Source organism: Artibeus jamaicensis, unplaced genomic scaffold, assembly GCF_021234435.1.
Source record: "Artibeus jamaicensis isolate MK-2021 breed Jamaican fruit bat unplaced genomic scaffold, CSHL_Jam_final contig_465, whole genome shotgun sequence".
Taxonomy (NCBI): domain Eukaryota; kingdom Metazoa; phylum Chordata; class Mammalia; order Chiroptera; family Phyllostomidae; genus Artibeus; species Artibeus jamaicensis.
Window position 1 is genome coordinate 24,040,353 of NW_026521843.1, and position 17,161 is coordinate 24,057,513.

Genomic DNA, 17,161 nt, shown 5'->3' on the forward strand with positions numbered 1-17,161 from the left:
AGTGGCTTTTTAGTCTTGCACAAAGAATAACCCTGTTCCAAGCTGTTGTGATGCTTTTCTTCAACATAAACCACCTTAAAAAGATCTCTTTCCTTCTCATCGCCAGTTAAGTTTTGGGCCTGTTTTCTTTACTTGGTTAAGGCATAGTCCAAATGCCATTAAGTTGATAGGTCTGAGCTCTAAAAATATTTCAGGTCACTATTTTGTACCACAAGCCTAGGCTGACTCCATAACCTGGGCCCGTATCTGTAGTAAATCTTCACAGGGAATGGAGAGGTTAAAAGAGGGACTTTATTTATACCACTCATTTGTTAAGTATTTATACCACTCATTTGTTAAGTAAATAGTTATTAACTGTTTCTGTGTTGGGCATTGGAAATGTAGCCAAATAGACCCCATGGGACTTCCAAGGGTGAGAGATGGTGGTCAAATAGAACATATGATCAAGCATGATGATTTGAGATCCCGATAGGAGCTATGAGGATGATTAAGTCAGGTGACACAGTAAAGTGTGACTGGGCACTGAGAAACTCTGCGGAGGTGATCTGTGAGCTGAGACCTTAGTGATGAGAAAGTCCAGATGTGGAGGGAGAGCCTTTCACCCAGAGAAACAGCTCACGTGCAGACTCTGAGGCAGGAGCAAAGCACTGAGAATAGAACTAGGACTGTTGCTTGAAGGCATGAAACTCTGGGAGACACGAGTGTGACAAGATGGAAAGGGGTCTGACCTTGGAATAAGAACCCCAGGCTGAATCCTCACTCCGTTTTCCCATCTTGCAAGTGGGTTCATGAGTACCTACTGCACTGAGTTGCAGTGAGGCCTGTGTGAACACAAAACAAGTATTCACCAGTGGCAGGGCCACTCATCTCCATGCAGTGCCTCTGAGTTTTGGCCCAGGAAAGATGGGGTCTGTACTTTGCCTAATGCTGAAGCATCACATCATCAAGAAGCCCAGAGGTCCTTAGGTAACGTCAAGGGAATAAGGACTTGGTACTGGTTCCACAAATGCCAACTCCAAAAGAAAAAGGAGACTGGTGCAGTATGCCCCAGCAAGAACCTGAGATTCTAAAACAGCCTCCATGTGACCTCGGATGAAACTCTCTCCTTTTCTGGTCTCAGATTGGAGAGATTGGAATGGCTGGTCTGTTCACTTCTTTTCAGCTATGTGCTGGGGTTCTGGTCGAACACGCTCTCACGGGACTTCAGACACAACATCCAGCCAGACATGACCAGGCACAGGCAAAACAAAAGAGATGCAGGGGCTGGGGAGTGTGGGTGCCAAAGCCTGTTGGTTCAGGCAAGTGGCTTTTGATTGCAGGAATCAGAGCCTGTTTTCTCTATAAACCTTGTCATTCTGAGTGGTAGGAATTAGTGCTGTAAGTCACTTTTATAAGGTTTTTCTCTGCCTTTGGGGTGCATGTGTATGTGTGAGTGCATGTGTGTGTTGGTCATGTTTTCTCCTCTTTCTGCCTCTCGGGATTGTGCTGAAATGTTTCCCTTGCTATAAACCATGTGCAGAGGCTCCCTCCTGGGGGTGAAAAGCCCCCCACATCTGGTGCATTGATTAGCAAGCGACAACTAAAACTGTGTTCACAACACAAACTGTATTCATGTCACAGAGGCCTCACCAACAAAACAGCTCCTGGGTCCAGTGATGGTGTATTGTTTGCAGAGCTGAGCTGCTGCCTCTCAGGACAAAAGCAGCATCACACATGTGACTTCAGGCTTAAATGAGAAGAGTGCTGAATCATTCTGGAGCCTTCCAAAACACTGTTTTCCTCAAGACTTTGTAATAAGCAATTTCAGAGAAAAGCAGCCCAACAAGCCAATATTCTTTTCATTAATACCGGCTCAAGCATATCCGGGGGCCAGAAAATAATTGCTTCTTTCTCCTGCCCTCTGCCTTCCCTCCCCTGTGTAGCTGGCTTGCCGCGTTGTGAAACTGGGGGATGGAGCTACCTGACTCAGCATTGTATTCTGCGCTCATTGACATGTTGCAGCTGACAGGCACCACTGATTTGCAACACCTCCCTCCTGATATGGCCCTAGTGTAGGTCCCACATGCAGTTTTCTCTCTGGAACTTCCTGTCTTCCTCCTCCTTACCCATGCCCTCGGCTTCTCCTTCTTCTCAGTCAGGATCATGATTATTAGCTAAGTAACAGGAAAATTCCACTAGAAAAATCCACAGTGCCATTTTAAATGTAGATTTGCCCTTGTCAGAATAAGTATGTTTCATGTATGCAAATCCATGCCTGTGTGTCTCTGCATGTCCTGTGTATATGTATTTATTACACATGAATTACATATCTCTGAAACTTTCTGAAACTTGGCATATGTGTGAGGGTATGTATGTATTTATATAGATTTTTTCCTACATCAGACATGACAGTATGATATAGTGGAACAATGCTTTTTAATACATTACGTTTAGCTTGAAAAGCATTGATTCATACATAAATTCATTCATTCTTCTCAACAAATACTTATCATTGCCAAACACACTGTCTTAAGTACTAGAGAAATAGTGTAAAGAAGACAGATTTGTTGTTATTTTAAAAGATTTTAATTTTAACTCTTCCTACTTCTAATAAGACATGAGCAGACCTGTACTATTATAATAGTACATAAAATAAATACTTTAAGATAAAACTGAACAAAAAAAGTCAGAAGAAAGCAGAAATAAAGAATGCTTTCAGGCTCTTGAGCCCAGTAAATTTTAAACATTGAAAGGTTAGTCAAAAAAAAGATTGACTAACCTTTCTGATGGCCAAAGCAAATAAGAAAACATCAAATTATATAGTTATTCTTTTCTAATTGCAGAGATAATAAAAATTAATTTTCTGGGAAAACGAAAGTTTAAACTAAGGTAGAAATTTATTTTCAAAAAGTATAGTGTGCAACACTATGAATACTTACTCTTCTGGGAAAACAAAACTTTAAACTAAGGTAGAAATTTATTTTCAAAAAGTATAGTGTGCAACACTATGAATACTTACTCTAACTCCAAGGAAAGAGAAAACAGTAATTCTCAAATATTATACTTCAAAGGTAAAAAGTAAAATTATAACTAAATTACAATCCAATAAGGGCAGTTTTGAAGTTGAAACTGGTAAGAAGTTCCAAAGCTTTGCTTTCTGATGTCTGATTCAAGGTGAGGAAGAGCAGTTACTGTATTTAGTGAATGCAACCATTGGACAGTGTGTCTTAAGTGTTAGATGTTTTAAACAAGCCCTGGCCAAATTATCCGATTTGTCTAACTGGTTCTCTAAGGCAGATATTCCATTTGATTAACGTCAGAGCCCTACACTTCAAATAGCAGGACCAAGGAAAGCAAGGTGACATTTACTGCTGAAAATGCAGGGTCCATGAGGGGAGCCTTTATTATTTCCATGTTCCAGTCACAGCGGTCACCTATTTCAAACCCCTAATTTCATGGGTGACGTTAGAGGACTTATCCAGAGCTACACAACTAGTTGGTGGCCCTTAAAGAATTGGGACTAAAATCCCCAGAGAAACCAAAGATCCCAACATGTAAGTTTTTACATTCACATCTCCTGTTTAGAGTTTAAAATAATTGCTATTCCTATTTGTTTCAGCATGCTAGTGATTCTAAGCATGGAAACCTACCCGAATAACTAATCAAACCAACAGGAAATAGCAGGAGCTCAGAGGAAAAAAAAATGGGGGCATTGATTCTGTTTTGCTTCAGAAAACCTGACGTATTTTCTAGCAGCAGGTATAAATATAAGTCCAAGATCAGAACACGAATTTGGAAGTCCCTCTGGGTTCATCACGATGGGATTAAACTTGGATTTTCTAGGCAGTGGCTAATCCTTTCTACTCTGCACGACTAGTACTCTTCCTGGTTCTTCTGCATCCACGCCCAATGCTCGCACACTTGTTTCCAAACCCTTAACTTCACTGTGTGTAGCTGGGAGAGAAGGACTCATCAACTTTGTCTCTTTTGCCTTGCGTGAACTCACTTGCATCCTGCCCACTTAAGACTTGAATTAGAGTTATAGGAAGTCACCTAGGGTCATGCTGAGAGCTCCCTTGATTTGGACTCAGATGGGTGTTTATATCAGCTGGCCACTTGCTAGTTGGGGGACGCTAATTAACCATATTGGGCCTTAGGATTCTCAATGGTAAACTTAGGAAGAGAAATACTTACTGTATTTTTTGGACTATAAGACACCCCCCCACCACCAAACTTGGCAGGAAAGTGGGGGTGCGTCTTATAGTCCGAATGTAGTTTACCTGGCTCACTGGGGGGGTAGCGGCAGTGAAGTGGGGTCACAGGTTATTAAATATTTTACTACATTTTTGCTTTAAAATTTTTCCCCCTATTTTCCTCCTTTAAAATCTAGGTGTATCTTATGGTCTGGTGCATCTTATAGCCCTAAAAATATGGTACCTCATGATATAGTTGTGTGGAACAGAAATATATATATAAAGCAGTGGCCATGCAGTAGACAGCCAATAAATGGTAACATTACTTTAGCATAAAGTGAGCCACAACTTCATATATAGACTTTTGAAAGACTTTCTTTAAGGCAGCCGTAATTTTTTTATGGAAGCACATCATTTTTCATGAACCTCAGTCAGCTTACAATTTATAGACAAAGGATAAGTAATAATCATTATAGTTATATGGGAAATGGCAAAATGAAAACTCACAATCTCTAACACACCCACTAAGCCCCCACCTTTTCATTTTGATTGTCTTATCATTAAGGAGGCTCTGTCAAACCTAACACAGCAGGATTTTTTTAACTGCTTAAATAGGATTTTCAAATGACTGAGGGTTAACACTTCAAGTGATGAGAATGTCTCCTTGGTAATGATGCTCAGTAATAGAGGAGATGCTAGAAAGAGACGTGCTTGGACCAGATGGCCTGGCGATCCCTTGAAACTCATTTGAGGTGCTATTTTTATAATGGATTATTTAGGTCTTGTGGAGTGGATCAGTCTTCAGGTTGACCGTATTTTCAAGTGAATTTTCATCTGGGGCACCCTAAGGTTGACAGGTGACAGACGTGTCCTCCAAACCAAACAGGTCTTCATATTTGCTTGGTAGCATGGGAGACCATGTCCTCCACTCTTATTTAGCTATAGTCCGGTCTCTGATTGTGAGCTACCGTGAAGTGCGGTGAGTGTGGGCTGACCAGCTGCATCTACCAGCCTGGCCTTGTGTAGAATGTCTGCCTTCTACTGCAGAGGATTCCAATGGCACGTCTGGGCTCCCGTCACAGAGCAGGAAGGGAGCTGGCACTTTCAAAGTAATCATCTCAGTTTCTTTGAGGCTACACTTAAAAATATTAAAAATATTTTTTTCAATTATACTTTACGTTCAATTTCATTTTGTATTCATTTCAGATCTATAGCACAGTGGTTATGTGAGCGTGTACTTTACAAAACATTCTCCCTGATATTTCCAGTGCCCACCTGGCACCACACATAGTTATTACAATATTGACTGTTTTCCCTATGCTGTACTTTAAGGTTATACTTTGAAGAAAATCCTCTCATTTCTTTCCTTTTTGGAGAATGCATTGGACTATATGCTATAATTGTGCTGAATATTTCATTTAATCAAGCCCTTCTTCGTTGCCAGAATATGTGGTTCATGAAGCTCAATGCCATGAAGGATACCACAGGACTATAATGGCCACTGACAGAGCTCCCGCGTTTTAATGTTGAATTATGTCTTAGGACCGGCCTGGTCCAACCCTCCCACTCTACTGGTGGGTGATAACACTAAAGTTCAGGAAGGCTAAATACTTTGTCAAGGTCATTCATTTGGTAAGAGACAGGGCCAAGACTATGAGAAGGTTTTTGGTTTTTTTGCCACCTTTGAGTGTTCCTTCATTATGGCGATGCCAGTAAACACCATGTCCGATATGTAAAATCTGTCAACAGTAAAAAAATTTCAGAAAAATCCTCAGTCCTATGTATTTAAAATTACCAGGTAATAGGACAGTGTGTTGACTTTCTGAAAGAATGTCACAAAGTTTCAGGCAGGAGAAGCCTGTGGATGCGCCCAGGCAAACAAATACTTTCTTTGTTCTCCACAGAACAGACTGCCATCCTCCCTAAGGGACTACAAATGAGGCTTCGGGAGACTTAGCAAATATTGAGGGAAAAAAATCTTCAGATCTCAAGCTGCAGCTCAGTTATCCAAATGAATAAAGGCACATGCCATATAAAGTGCACACGTACATCTCTGTGCACGTGTGTTTAGTGAATATGTGGGTGTGTGTATGTGCACACAACATGCATGTCTGTGTGTATAACAATTTTTATAGACACACAGGAAACAGGGCAAAATGAAAACTTCCACTCTCTAATAGCTTCTCCCCCAACCTTTTATTTTGATCGTCTTGTAGTCACACTGAGACTCTGTCAAACCTGACTGAACAGGATTATTTTTTAATTGCTGAAATGGGATTTGCAAATGACCCAGGGTTAACACTTTAAGTGATGAGAATGTCTCCCCGGTAATGATGCTCAGTAATAGAGGAGATGCTAGAAAGAGACGTGCTTGGACCAGATGGCCTGGCGATCCCTTGAAACTCATTTGAGGTGCTATTTTTATTATGGATTATTTAGGGCTTGTGGAGTGGATCAGACTTCAGGTTGACCGTATTTTCAAGTGAATTATTATCTACATATGTGTTCGTGGTCATGTGTGTATGTGTGTGTATGTGTTCAAGTCCCAGGCACAGTGAGTGAGTGTGCTGTTCATGTTGGAGTGAACCTTGGGCTGCGCTGTAGCCCTGCACTGCCATTCACTAACTTTTCTTTCTGAGCAAATTCCATTGTTTTTGTGAATCTCCATTTTCTTATATGTAAATGGTACATGTAACACTATAAAACAAAAGCAAACTGCAGTGTTTTTAGTCACTTAGACATTTTTATAATTAAACTGACTTGACTTCATTTACACAAAATGTTTAAGTTATAGTTGACTGTAGGGTCTTCTATATGATTTGCCTCTAAGCAACCAAATGTGGTATGCAAAAGTATAGACAGACCTTGTGGAAATACATATGGCCTTGATTACCTTAGAGCAACTCCATGAGTGCGGAACAGATGTCTCCAGTGTACCTATGAGTGAATTGAGAGGTGAAGCCATCTGCCCAGAGTTTCTGGAGGTCTGCCCTCATCTGCACCCCATGCTAGAGTTACAACCACTCTCTAGGTCACTACTTGGTGGCCCAAGGCAGGCGTGAAGAACAGCAGTTCCTTTGTTGTGGAACTGGCACTGTCATCTGGTTCTCTTGACCTAGCGCATCTCTTTGCCCTTTTCCTTGCCCTTCTCCTAGACACAGGTGTTCTCCCTTGTATGCCGGCTGGTATACAATTTCTTAATGCCAACCCTCCCTTCTGCCCTGGCCGAGACAGTGGGAACAAACAGGCATTGGGGGAAATTCAAACTAGACACACAGTGCCTGCTAGCTTCAGGTAGACGTACACCAGCCGACGCATTTGCAGAGCGCCTGATGGTGGGTGCTGGCCTGGGCTTGTAAGTTTCTGACGGCCACTTAGCTGCGGCAGGCCACAGCTCCAGGTGTTCCTCTCAGGAAATGATAGAACTGCTGGGACGTGACTGCTTAATCCCTTCCTAGTCTCTGGAGTCTCATAAATCCTTTAACTCTTCAAATACTGAACAATAAGAACTTGATTTACAGACACGTTATGGCCCTAGGAGGCCCAGCTACTGAGCTATGAAATTCAGGGTAAACAGGGGAACAAAAAGACCAGTAGGGGCTACCTTGAAACTAGTTTAAATATAATCAGTGAGACACAGAAGCAAAATCCTACTTACAAAATTATTATGTTTTTGTTTAAGATATATAGACTTAATTTTGCACAGAAAATTGCACAGGAAATAACCTCTCAGTAGGGCCATTGAAAAGCAATTTAATATTTTTAATAAGGCAAATCTTTCTGATTCGCAACTTTTTAGCCATGAAATCTTAAAATCCAATCAAAGTCTGTTTTTAATAAATGCAGCTTTACCAATTTTATTGTCCATTTCACAACCTAAGAAAATTAACATTTTTTAGCGCTTAAATTTAATCCTAATGACAAACATTTAGCTTTCTAACTGCCCTTTAGTAATTTCGTGTCTGTAAAATATGGGTTTCTTTTTCTGATATTTGGTCTCGAAATTGTAAATAAGGTCAATTTACCCAGCAGCCGCCAAATTTCTAAACAATTTTTTTCTTACTCCCTAACCCTCATTTAGAAACATAAAAATGCAATGTATTGCATGGCAAATAAGCGCCTGATTTTGCATCTCATTCATCAATAGTTCCTCAAAGGGTCTGGGTGGGAGTAGGTCCCATCACAAGAGGGCTAAAGGCAGGGCACCGGGACAGGTGACAAGGGGAGTAGCATCCCGTGAGGGGGTGGGGAGCAATTTCCTCACGTGGACAGTTCTCGCCCCTTGGTGCCATGGAGAGCACACTGGACTAGTCTTCAGTGGGTCAGTGCTCTGAGTTACATTGCAAAGCAATGTTGCCTGGCTGAGGCTCAGATTCTTCCTTAGAAGGTAAGAATAGTCTTACATCGACTTCACAGGGTTTTGAAAGGACTTAATTCAACCTAATATATAAAAATATTTGCAAACCAAAATCTTCCTATTTGTGAAGTAAGGGAGTAGAGCGTCCTTATGGCTGTTTCTCTGAGTACCTACTCTGACCAGGATCAAATGCACAACTGTGGCCATGTTGGCGGCATAATCCCTCCCACTGTTTAAAATAACCCTTTTCCATTGGCATAGGCTGATCATAAAATGGTTACCCTGGCCCCTAAGAGTTACAAAAGATGTGTGAATGACCCAATACAAAACCATGCCAGTGCTAGAAAAGCAAATTTGGCACTGATGCATCTACTGACCGCGTCTCCCTGGCCACGGTCCAATGCAGCTCCTACACACACTTCCTGTCTCTCTCTACAGCTCGTTGTTCTCGTAAGAAGCTCACCATCACACATACTTTTTATTCTACTTACTTGCTGTCTCTGCTGTTAGAATGTAAGCTCCACTACGGCAGGGGTATTTGTTCCATTCACCATCATATCCCTCTCACCAAGAGCAATGACTGACATATAGAAAAATAAATGCATCATACCCCGCACATGATGACCATTATGCAGATGTTCATGTATCTTCAGCCAAAGAAAAACCTGGAAACTATTAGTAAAAGCAACCTAAGTCTTAAGAAGCCATTCCTATTTCAATTCTGATATGTCAAAGCCCATAATAAAATAATTTGGTTATTTTTCATCCTTTCTACCACTGTCCTCACCAACAGTTTCTTATTCAGGTTACCTTGGTCCTTTTAGTTTTTCTCTCTGTGAATGAGTATAATTCATGCCTCAGATTCTAATCTTAGATTTATAGAAAACATAAGCCATAGTGAAGGAGTGCTATAGACGGAAGCTTTGTGTCCCTCCCAAATTCAGATGTTGAAACCCAATTCCCAACATGATGGTATTTGGAGGTAAAGGCTTTGCAGGATGGGATTAATGTGCTTATAAAAGAGATTCTAGAGCTTTCCCCAAGTGAGGACATGTAGAGAAGACAGAACCAGAAAGAAGGGTATTACCAGGCCCCAAACCTGTCAGTGCCTTGATCTTATAATTCTTAGGCTCTAAAACTGTGAGAAATAAATTCCTGTTGCCTGAACACTGTCCGGTCTATGGTATTTTGTTACAGCAGCCCCAACACTGAGAGTTTCCCCTTCCCCCATTAGAATTTACATGTGAATTCCAAATCTATTCTCCTAAGCAATTACTCACCATTGAATATCCATAAATTTCCATTGGAGACTCAATTGCAAGAAAACAAAGTATGATTATAAACAACCCTAATAATAAACAGGCACAAAAATGTTTACCACCCTGTGTTCCCACCATGTTTGGGAGATCTGTCAAATTGTTCTGTGGCAGATTGGAAGGAGGGTGTAGTGTGAGAAGCCATAGCCCAGCTGCTGGCGGTGCCGTTTCCGCATTTCACAGTGTGGAAATCACTACTTAGAAAACTCTAGCTCTGTTCATTAGCTGTAACAGAAGATGAGCCTGCAGGGACCTTGAAGGAGAAAAGCCAGTGGAGGGGGAGCAGGAGAACTTTAAAAAAAATCCTAGTATACCACTGCTCTCGTGAACCTGCGAGAGGGGCTTCCCTCTATCTTTCTACAGTCACAGGGTGGACAAAGTTTGCCAATGCAGGAAAGGGACACTTCTTTTGTATATTTAATTCCCTTGGGCCTCTGGCTCCTTGAGTTTGAAAAATACTTCATTTGTAGGATTTTCCTAAATAAAACTCTGCACTTTGCTTGTACAGGAAGAAACAGAATGTGATTCTATTTCGACTTCTAGTGCGAGTACAGACACTTATTTGTCAGACGTTGTTGAAGCAAGTGTAAAATGACACAGATGGTCACGGTGGTGTCTTCAGGTCAGCCTGTCCCACCTATGAGTTTGCTGTGTCCTTTCTGACCTTTGGGTGGCCACTTCTGCTTTCTGGAAATTTTCCAGACGAAGCCTTGTGATTGACTACCAGTTAGAGCTGCAAAAGGCTTATCAATTTATCTTGTCTATTTCCAGAGAGAAAGAAGCAATGTAGATAAGAAGAATGTCATGTCTGAGGACATTTCCTTCATCTAGAAAGTCTAAATTAGTCTCTAAAATGTGCATATATGCTACACACACATTTATTTCTCTTTGAGTTTTTATCACGGAAGTTCTTTGGTGCTTTGACATAGACAGGTAATTGTAATCAATCACATGCAGAGAAAGGCACTCACCCGCGCTGACGGTGATAGCTTCAATGAACTGCTCTCTCCAGCTGTTTGTCCCAACCACAAGGGCTAGGTTTGTCTTCTTAATAAGTTTGTCCACAGTACTCTAGAAAGGTTGAAAAGGGTAAGAGAAGAACTGCTGGGTTAGTTTAGGCCTTGGAAAAGCTAAGACCTTATTGATGTTGAAACCCCAGGGTTATATAAAGGGTAGCAGATGTTCGGCTCAGCACCACCGTATTGACATCAAACACTGTTATGATTATGCAAACAGGCATAGTCCTCCCTTGGAAACATAACTGGGATGGAAACTTCTTTGAAGGAAATACAAGCCTGCTCCACTGCCTAATGGCCGATGAAGAATGGCCTCAGTGTTCAGAACAGCAGATGCTGCAAAAGCCCATCCCTGCCCCTGAATGCTTTATGAACTTGCTTCTTGACTAGCTTCATCTATGGTGTGCTGCTTGCAACTGGATTAACATATGCTTTGCTCAGCAGTTACATATCTGTGAATAACTGGATATGGAAGATAGATTATAAAACTAAAAACTGTTATCATACTTTTGTTGACCAATAAATTACAGCCAGACAGCAGAACCTCAAAACTGCTGCTACGTGATCATCCATGAATGGATTTGTATCTGGCTACTGATCTTGTCAGCCTGGTGGCTGTCAGAAAATTTGCTATCACCCTACTCCTACTGCAAACAAGAAAGCCCCAAACAAGGTATCGATTCGTATAGTTTAGGGTACATTGCATTTCACCTTGCACTGGACCCTCCCAGGCCTCCCCCACCAACCCCCACTTTGCTAACACTGAACCTCTTCTTTTTCTTTTGACCTTTTTGGGGCACTTGGTTTTTACAATTAGCACTTTCTAGTTTTCTAATTGTCACTTAATGTAACAACAGGAGCAGCCAAGCATTTGCAAGAAAACTAAGTAAGCAGATGCATCCAGAGCACAACCACATGTCACAGCCACTACAGGAGAAGGGCATGTCCAGGACCTGAGGCTGCTCTCCCCAGAGCAGCTACCAAATCGGCTAGTCTACCCCACACCCACACTTACTGCCAGGGCGGCCTCGAATTCCCACTAATCGCAAAGAGGCAGGAAACACATATGATTTGTCTTAGCTCAAACTCTCTATAAGTTTAATGCAGTGTACCTGAACTGACTATAGTTTAAGAGAGAGAGAGAGAGAGAGTGCACATTGTCAGCTAACTGGTACTAAAAGAAAAAAAAATCTGAGGGGCCTGTACAGAGGGCCAAGGCTAAATCAGAATGTCAAGTGTGTTAGTTCAATGAGTCTTTCGGACTGACTTGAAATGTTGAGATAACATGAGAGGGCCCACCTCCAACTGGCCCGCTCTGTATTTCTAAAATTATTCTTTGCCAGCTTGTTTGTCCTTAAGGTGCTGGCCTTTCAACCTCTAGCCTTGTGTCGAGAACTGCGAGTGCTCCTGATGAGAGCTGTCACCGTCACTGCTCTTGGCCACCACAACTTGAATTATATGACAAGCATCTGCCTTTTCTCTCTCTATTCAGCCACATCTCAACGAGCACTGAGTGTCTCGGTTGATGCCAATTCCAAGTTCTGCATAGAATGTAACAAGAAATGACCTTGATTTTTCCTAAGTGTAATGGAAACTTGGGACAGGCCTCTCTCCTGAGGAGCCCTCTATGTTCTCAAGCCCAGGCAGAGAATCCCAGGTTTATCACCTGGAGATAAACTGTTGAACAGATAAATTGGTCTAACAGTGCATGCAGACTTGCCTCAAGGAATATCTTTAAAGAACAAAGTTTTGAGATAAGCCAAACTTAAAATGTATAAATATATAATACTCAGGAAATATTGTAAACTTTAGTTCATGTTAACCCTGGAGAACTCTGGGATAGCTTGGGTTCTTCCTAGGACTTCATTTGCATATGTGTCCTTTTTTGACCTATGGGAGGAGGTGAAGTGAATAAGATGAATCTGAAGTGTTCAAACACTTGAACTTGGACATTGCCATCCATAGTTACCTGGAGGTTTCCTATATGCCAGTGATCCATTCTTCACTACCCTAGCCTCATAAGTGGCTGTTATAACCTCACCCTTGGCAGTGGGTTTCAGGAAAGCCAAGCCCTCAGTCACCAGTAAACTAGAGTCTAGTGGGCAAAACAGCGTGGGACATTGTAAGGTGTCACCCAGATTTGGGACTTTTCTGCAGTTTTGAGACCTTTAAACAAGTTCTTTAAAATAGCTGTGGTCTAGAAAAAGAAGTTTCTTAAAGGAATAATGTAATATCAAACTTGACGCTTCAGGGTACTCCAGAAAGCTGCCTCCAAGCTGCCCTTTGCTGAGAATAGTAACTGCACTGATGAACTTGGACGAGGAGGGAGGAAATAGTCTATGGAAACTGTTCTAGGAAGATAAGTACCCCAAACAACTAGACTTATGTAAAGGGACTTTTAAAAAAAATTTAATTCTCACCCAAGGTTATGTTTATTGATTTTAGAGAAAGAGAGAGAGAAATATGGATGTAAGAGAGAAACATTGATCAATTGCCTCTTGTACACACCCTGACCAAGGATTGAATCTGCAACTTTTTGGTTTATGGGATGATGCTCAAACCAACTTAGCCACCCAACCAAGGCTTGGGGAACCTTGAAATGCTCAGATCATTAGGGTGGTTACCTGAGAGAGCTCCAGACTCCAGAGAACATTGCTGTCTGGGAGACTGCACTCCCATACCCAACCCAACACTCCCTGTAGGAAGTTACTGTGATGGCTCTTCATCAGTAATATAAGAGCTATAAGCTCTTATGGCCCACGGAAAGGGAGGGTTGGGGGTTGTCCTGTTAGGGAGAGAACACACTGTTCCCCACCAGCGACCTGGGAGGGGTGGGAGACAAGCTCATACAGAAACGCTGAGCCACAGATTCCCTGATGCAGTAAGGGGCACCCGGCCCTCTAATTCCAGATGAAAAAAAGGTGCATGAGGAGGAGTGAAGTTGGACACGTCTGGACAGGCGGGTCCATAGACATGGGCAGCCTGAGATGTCTGTACCCTGGAATTATAGGGAGCTTGGGCATGTAGCAATCGTGTGCATGCTGTGAGCGGGTTCCAGATGGAACCACAGGTGAGCTGTGTTGGTGGGGTCTGCCTAGAAAGCACTGGTCCTGGAATTGACCCCTGCTGGCTCTTTGTTCAGGGGAATGAGTGGAAGGAAAAGTTAACAGATAGCACTTCAGTTGCCTGAAGGGGAATGTTTAATTGCATTTTTATCATTTCAAAAACCCACTTTAATTGCAAAAGCATTTTTTCTCTCCACCTGTCTTTTATCAGCCACCTCAATTTGTGAACTACATTTTAAAAAATAATGGGCTCAGCTAAAGGAAAAGAGGCCACAGACCAGGAAAATCCCGATAAACTGCTGAGACTTCTAAGTTGGTGGCCTGATTCTCCTTTTTGGAATCCTCCTTCTGGTTTCCCAGACAGCAGCAGAATGCTTTTTAGAAAATGAGTGGAGAAAATGCTGCCGTGTTCTGGATTTGTAGTGCTGGGAAGCCAGAGGAAGGACGCTCCTTTTCATGTCCTACCACAGAACGAAGCAGTGGCTCTGCTGCAGTTTTTGCAGGTGTTAGGGCCATGTGCCTGCAGCAGGGTGGGAGGGGGGAGCAGCTGCAGAATGACAGGTGTTTGCACCTTAAAGTCCTGAGCTCACCCCAAGGCCCATTTTGTTTAAATTCTGCAATGTAACTCATTATCTAGAGAACTGGGAATCCAGTTTTATCAGCACAGTTATAAGCTCTTTGGCCACAGGCACTGTACCTTTAGTATAAGGACTGTGCTAATGTGTCCTGGGATCTGCAGAGGGTGACTAAATATAAATGGCAGTTAGCTCATGGGAGGTTCCATAGGGAGAGCTTACCTGTCCCCTTCAAAACAGAAGCCTCCTGATTTGCTGCACCTGACTAAAGCCACCTAAATTTCAGTGTGATTGTTTGGCTTCTAATAGATTTATTAGCTTTTCCAAATACAGCTTACTTTCTTCCACACATAACACTCTCTTGGAATCCACCTTTGCTTCTGCCTTGCTGCCTTCTCAGGTGGAGCCCTCCCGTGGGGCCACCGCTGGCCCGGTGATGGATGACACCCCCGCACCCTGGTTCTGATGCTGCTTGGTGTGCGGGAACTCTTGATTCCCTACTAACTCTCTAATTCCCACTGTGCTCTTAAGGCCACTGCGTTCATGAGCAATTTCCTGAGATTACATCTGCCTCTCTCCCCAGATAGATCTGACACTAGGAATGGTTTGCCTCCCAGGTGGGCAGTGTGGGTGAGCATACCTTGAATTCATAGGATTCTTCAATGATCACTTCCAGCTTGGTGTGCTCTCCAAGAATGGGGCGCCCCATTTCTGCAATGCGCCTCTCCTCCTCCTCCTTGCTGGTCAGTGGCTGCTTGTCGTCACATTCCTCTGTGAAAGGGAAGGGCAAGGAAGTGAGCAGTGTGCTCTGTTTTATTTGGAAATCCCTGGATCAGGAAATTGAGGACGAAGGAAGGCCTAATGACCTACTAAAAGTCCCCTGGTGAAATCATGAGGCTGGAGGGGAGTATTGGATAGATGCTTGGTGTGTCAGGCAGCATATCACTACGACAGCACGTGATTATATATAATGTCCCGTGTGTGAAAGTGCCGACCAGGGCAGACAACTTACAGGGGCACATCACCGGGAAAGACTGCCTGCAAGTTGCCTGCAGCGGGGATCACCCCGCTGTCCCCTTCGATGCCGGCTTACCTGGCTGTATGTACACATTCCTTTAGCACGTGACCAAAAGGAAACACAATTCAGAGAGTAAGAGCGACTCAATGGACAAAGGAATCTGGCCTCTTTTTCTCCATTTTCCAGGGGCAACAGAGAATGCCCCAGGGCCAAAGAGATGATGGAGGGGAAATTCTGACCATAGCCTCTCCTTGTCAGGCGCCCCTGTTGTAAGTTAAGAAGCAAAACATCACAGTGCGTTTCAGTAAGATGCCTGCTCCGGGGCTTCCTGTCTGCGGTGTGAAGCTGAAATGAGCTAGGAAGACCTTGACCATGTTAATCTTAAAGTAAACAGGGAGGGTGAAGGTGAGGCCTTTGGGGAGTTAAAACTACTCACCATGTGGGCATGATTATTTCCAGAACCACCATGTAGCTTACACTCCAGGAGGTTGAGGGGTGCCGAGAAAATGTTAATGGACTTGAGAGTCCATTAATGAGGGGAAGCTCACAGTTGGTTTCTCTCTGTGTGAAGGTCATTAGAATAAATCCCAGACTGAAAAGGCCATGCACATGTGAAGGACAGACACTATTCCTGTAACTACTCAGCCCCTTTATCATCTGGGCCCAGGATGCTACAGCAAGATGAGCCACTTCCCCTCAGAGTCAAGGTGAGTACACCTCATCTCCAAGGAGGTAGTATCGGCAGTACAGAATGACCTCAGCCCTGATGCCCTTGCTTTTAGAACTATCCAGGCAAACTGCCTGCAGTAAGAGTCTATCGATGGAGGAGGCAGCAGAAAGGAAGGGAATTCTGGTCCTGGTTCCTTTCCTTTGCATTTAGGCATTAGCTTCTACAGGAGTCCACATCTTCCACTGCCTCCAAAGATACATAGCTTTCCTCTACTGAGGGGCCTGCTCTGGTGGCTCCATTTGATGCTCTAGCAAGTGTTGCAACAACTGGTTCCTAGACCAGTCATTCCCTTTTGGGGCACAGAGCAGATGGGCCAGAGGCATGGCTAGCATTTTACACACGCCATGTGTCAAAACCAACAGAAGTCCAAAGCAGAATGTGGCATATCAATGAATTCTTTAGTATGCACTCACTCAACAGTGTCTTCCTAAAAGGCTATTTCAGAATCTGCTTTCCTATCCCCAGTGATTATAGGGTCCTTGAAGATATGTGACAAAAACTAAAAAGAAGTGATTTTGGACTGAAACTGCTGAATGTTAGCAGATACAAAGGAGAGGTGCAGGGGGATTGAACTTTAACTGTAAAGTGGTAATCTTTTTAAAAGTAGGCTTGGAAAGTTATGACCCAGGGGAAGGCAAAAGGTTCTGATTGGTGTCCCTAAGATTTGTCGTTGAACATGTGTGTGTGTAGTCAAGGGTGTGGGCTGAAATACATACTATCCAATTTACCCGGTGTGCAAATCAGTCATGTTTTGATTACTATTGATCTACTCCTTGAACCCAAGATAAAGTTATCGGTCTTTTCGTAACAGCAGTTATATTAAGGTCCTTGTTCAAAACCTTAGCTGAACCTGGATGCCTTGAAGACTTACATCAAGTCAGAATTATTTTTTTCAGAAGAACTACTATAACT

At 42.8% G+C, this 17,161-nt stretch overlaps 1 protein-coding gene across 12 annotated transcripts in view; it reads right to left on the minus strand.

Annotated features, from left to right (window-relative positions):
* The window catches only part of SLC8A1 (solute carrier family 8 member A1), a 350,756-nt gene that overhangs the window by 34,500 nt on the left and 299,095 nt on the right, over window positions 1-17,161 (minus strand). For all 12 annotated transcript variants that reach the window (XM_053666917.1, XM_053666920.1, XM_053666911.1 and 9 more), the window contains 2 exons: window positions 15,142-15,272; window positions 10,817-10,916 (listed from right to left, as the gene is read on the minus strand). In XM_053666917.1, coding sequence (XP_053522892.1) covers window positions 10,817-10,916; window positions 15,142-15,272 — 231 coding nt within the window. The remainder of the gene's footprint in view (window positions 1-10,816; window positions 10,917-15,141; window positions 15,273-17,161) is intronic.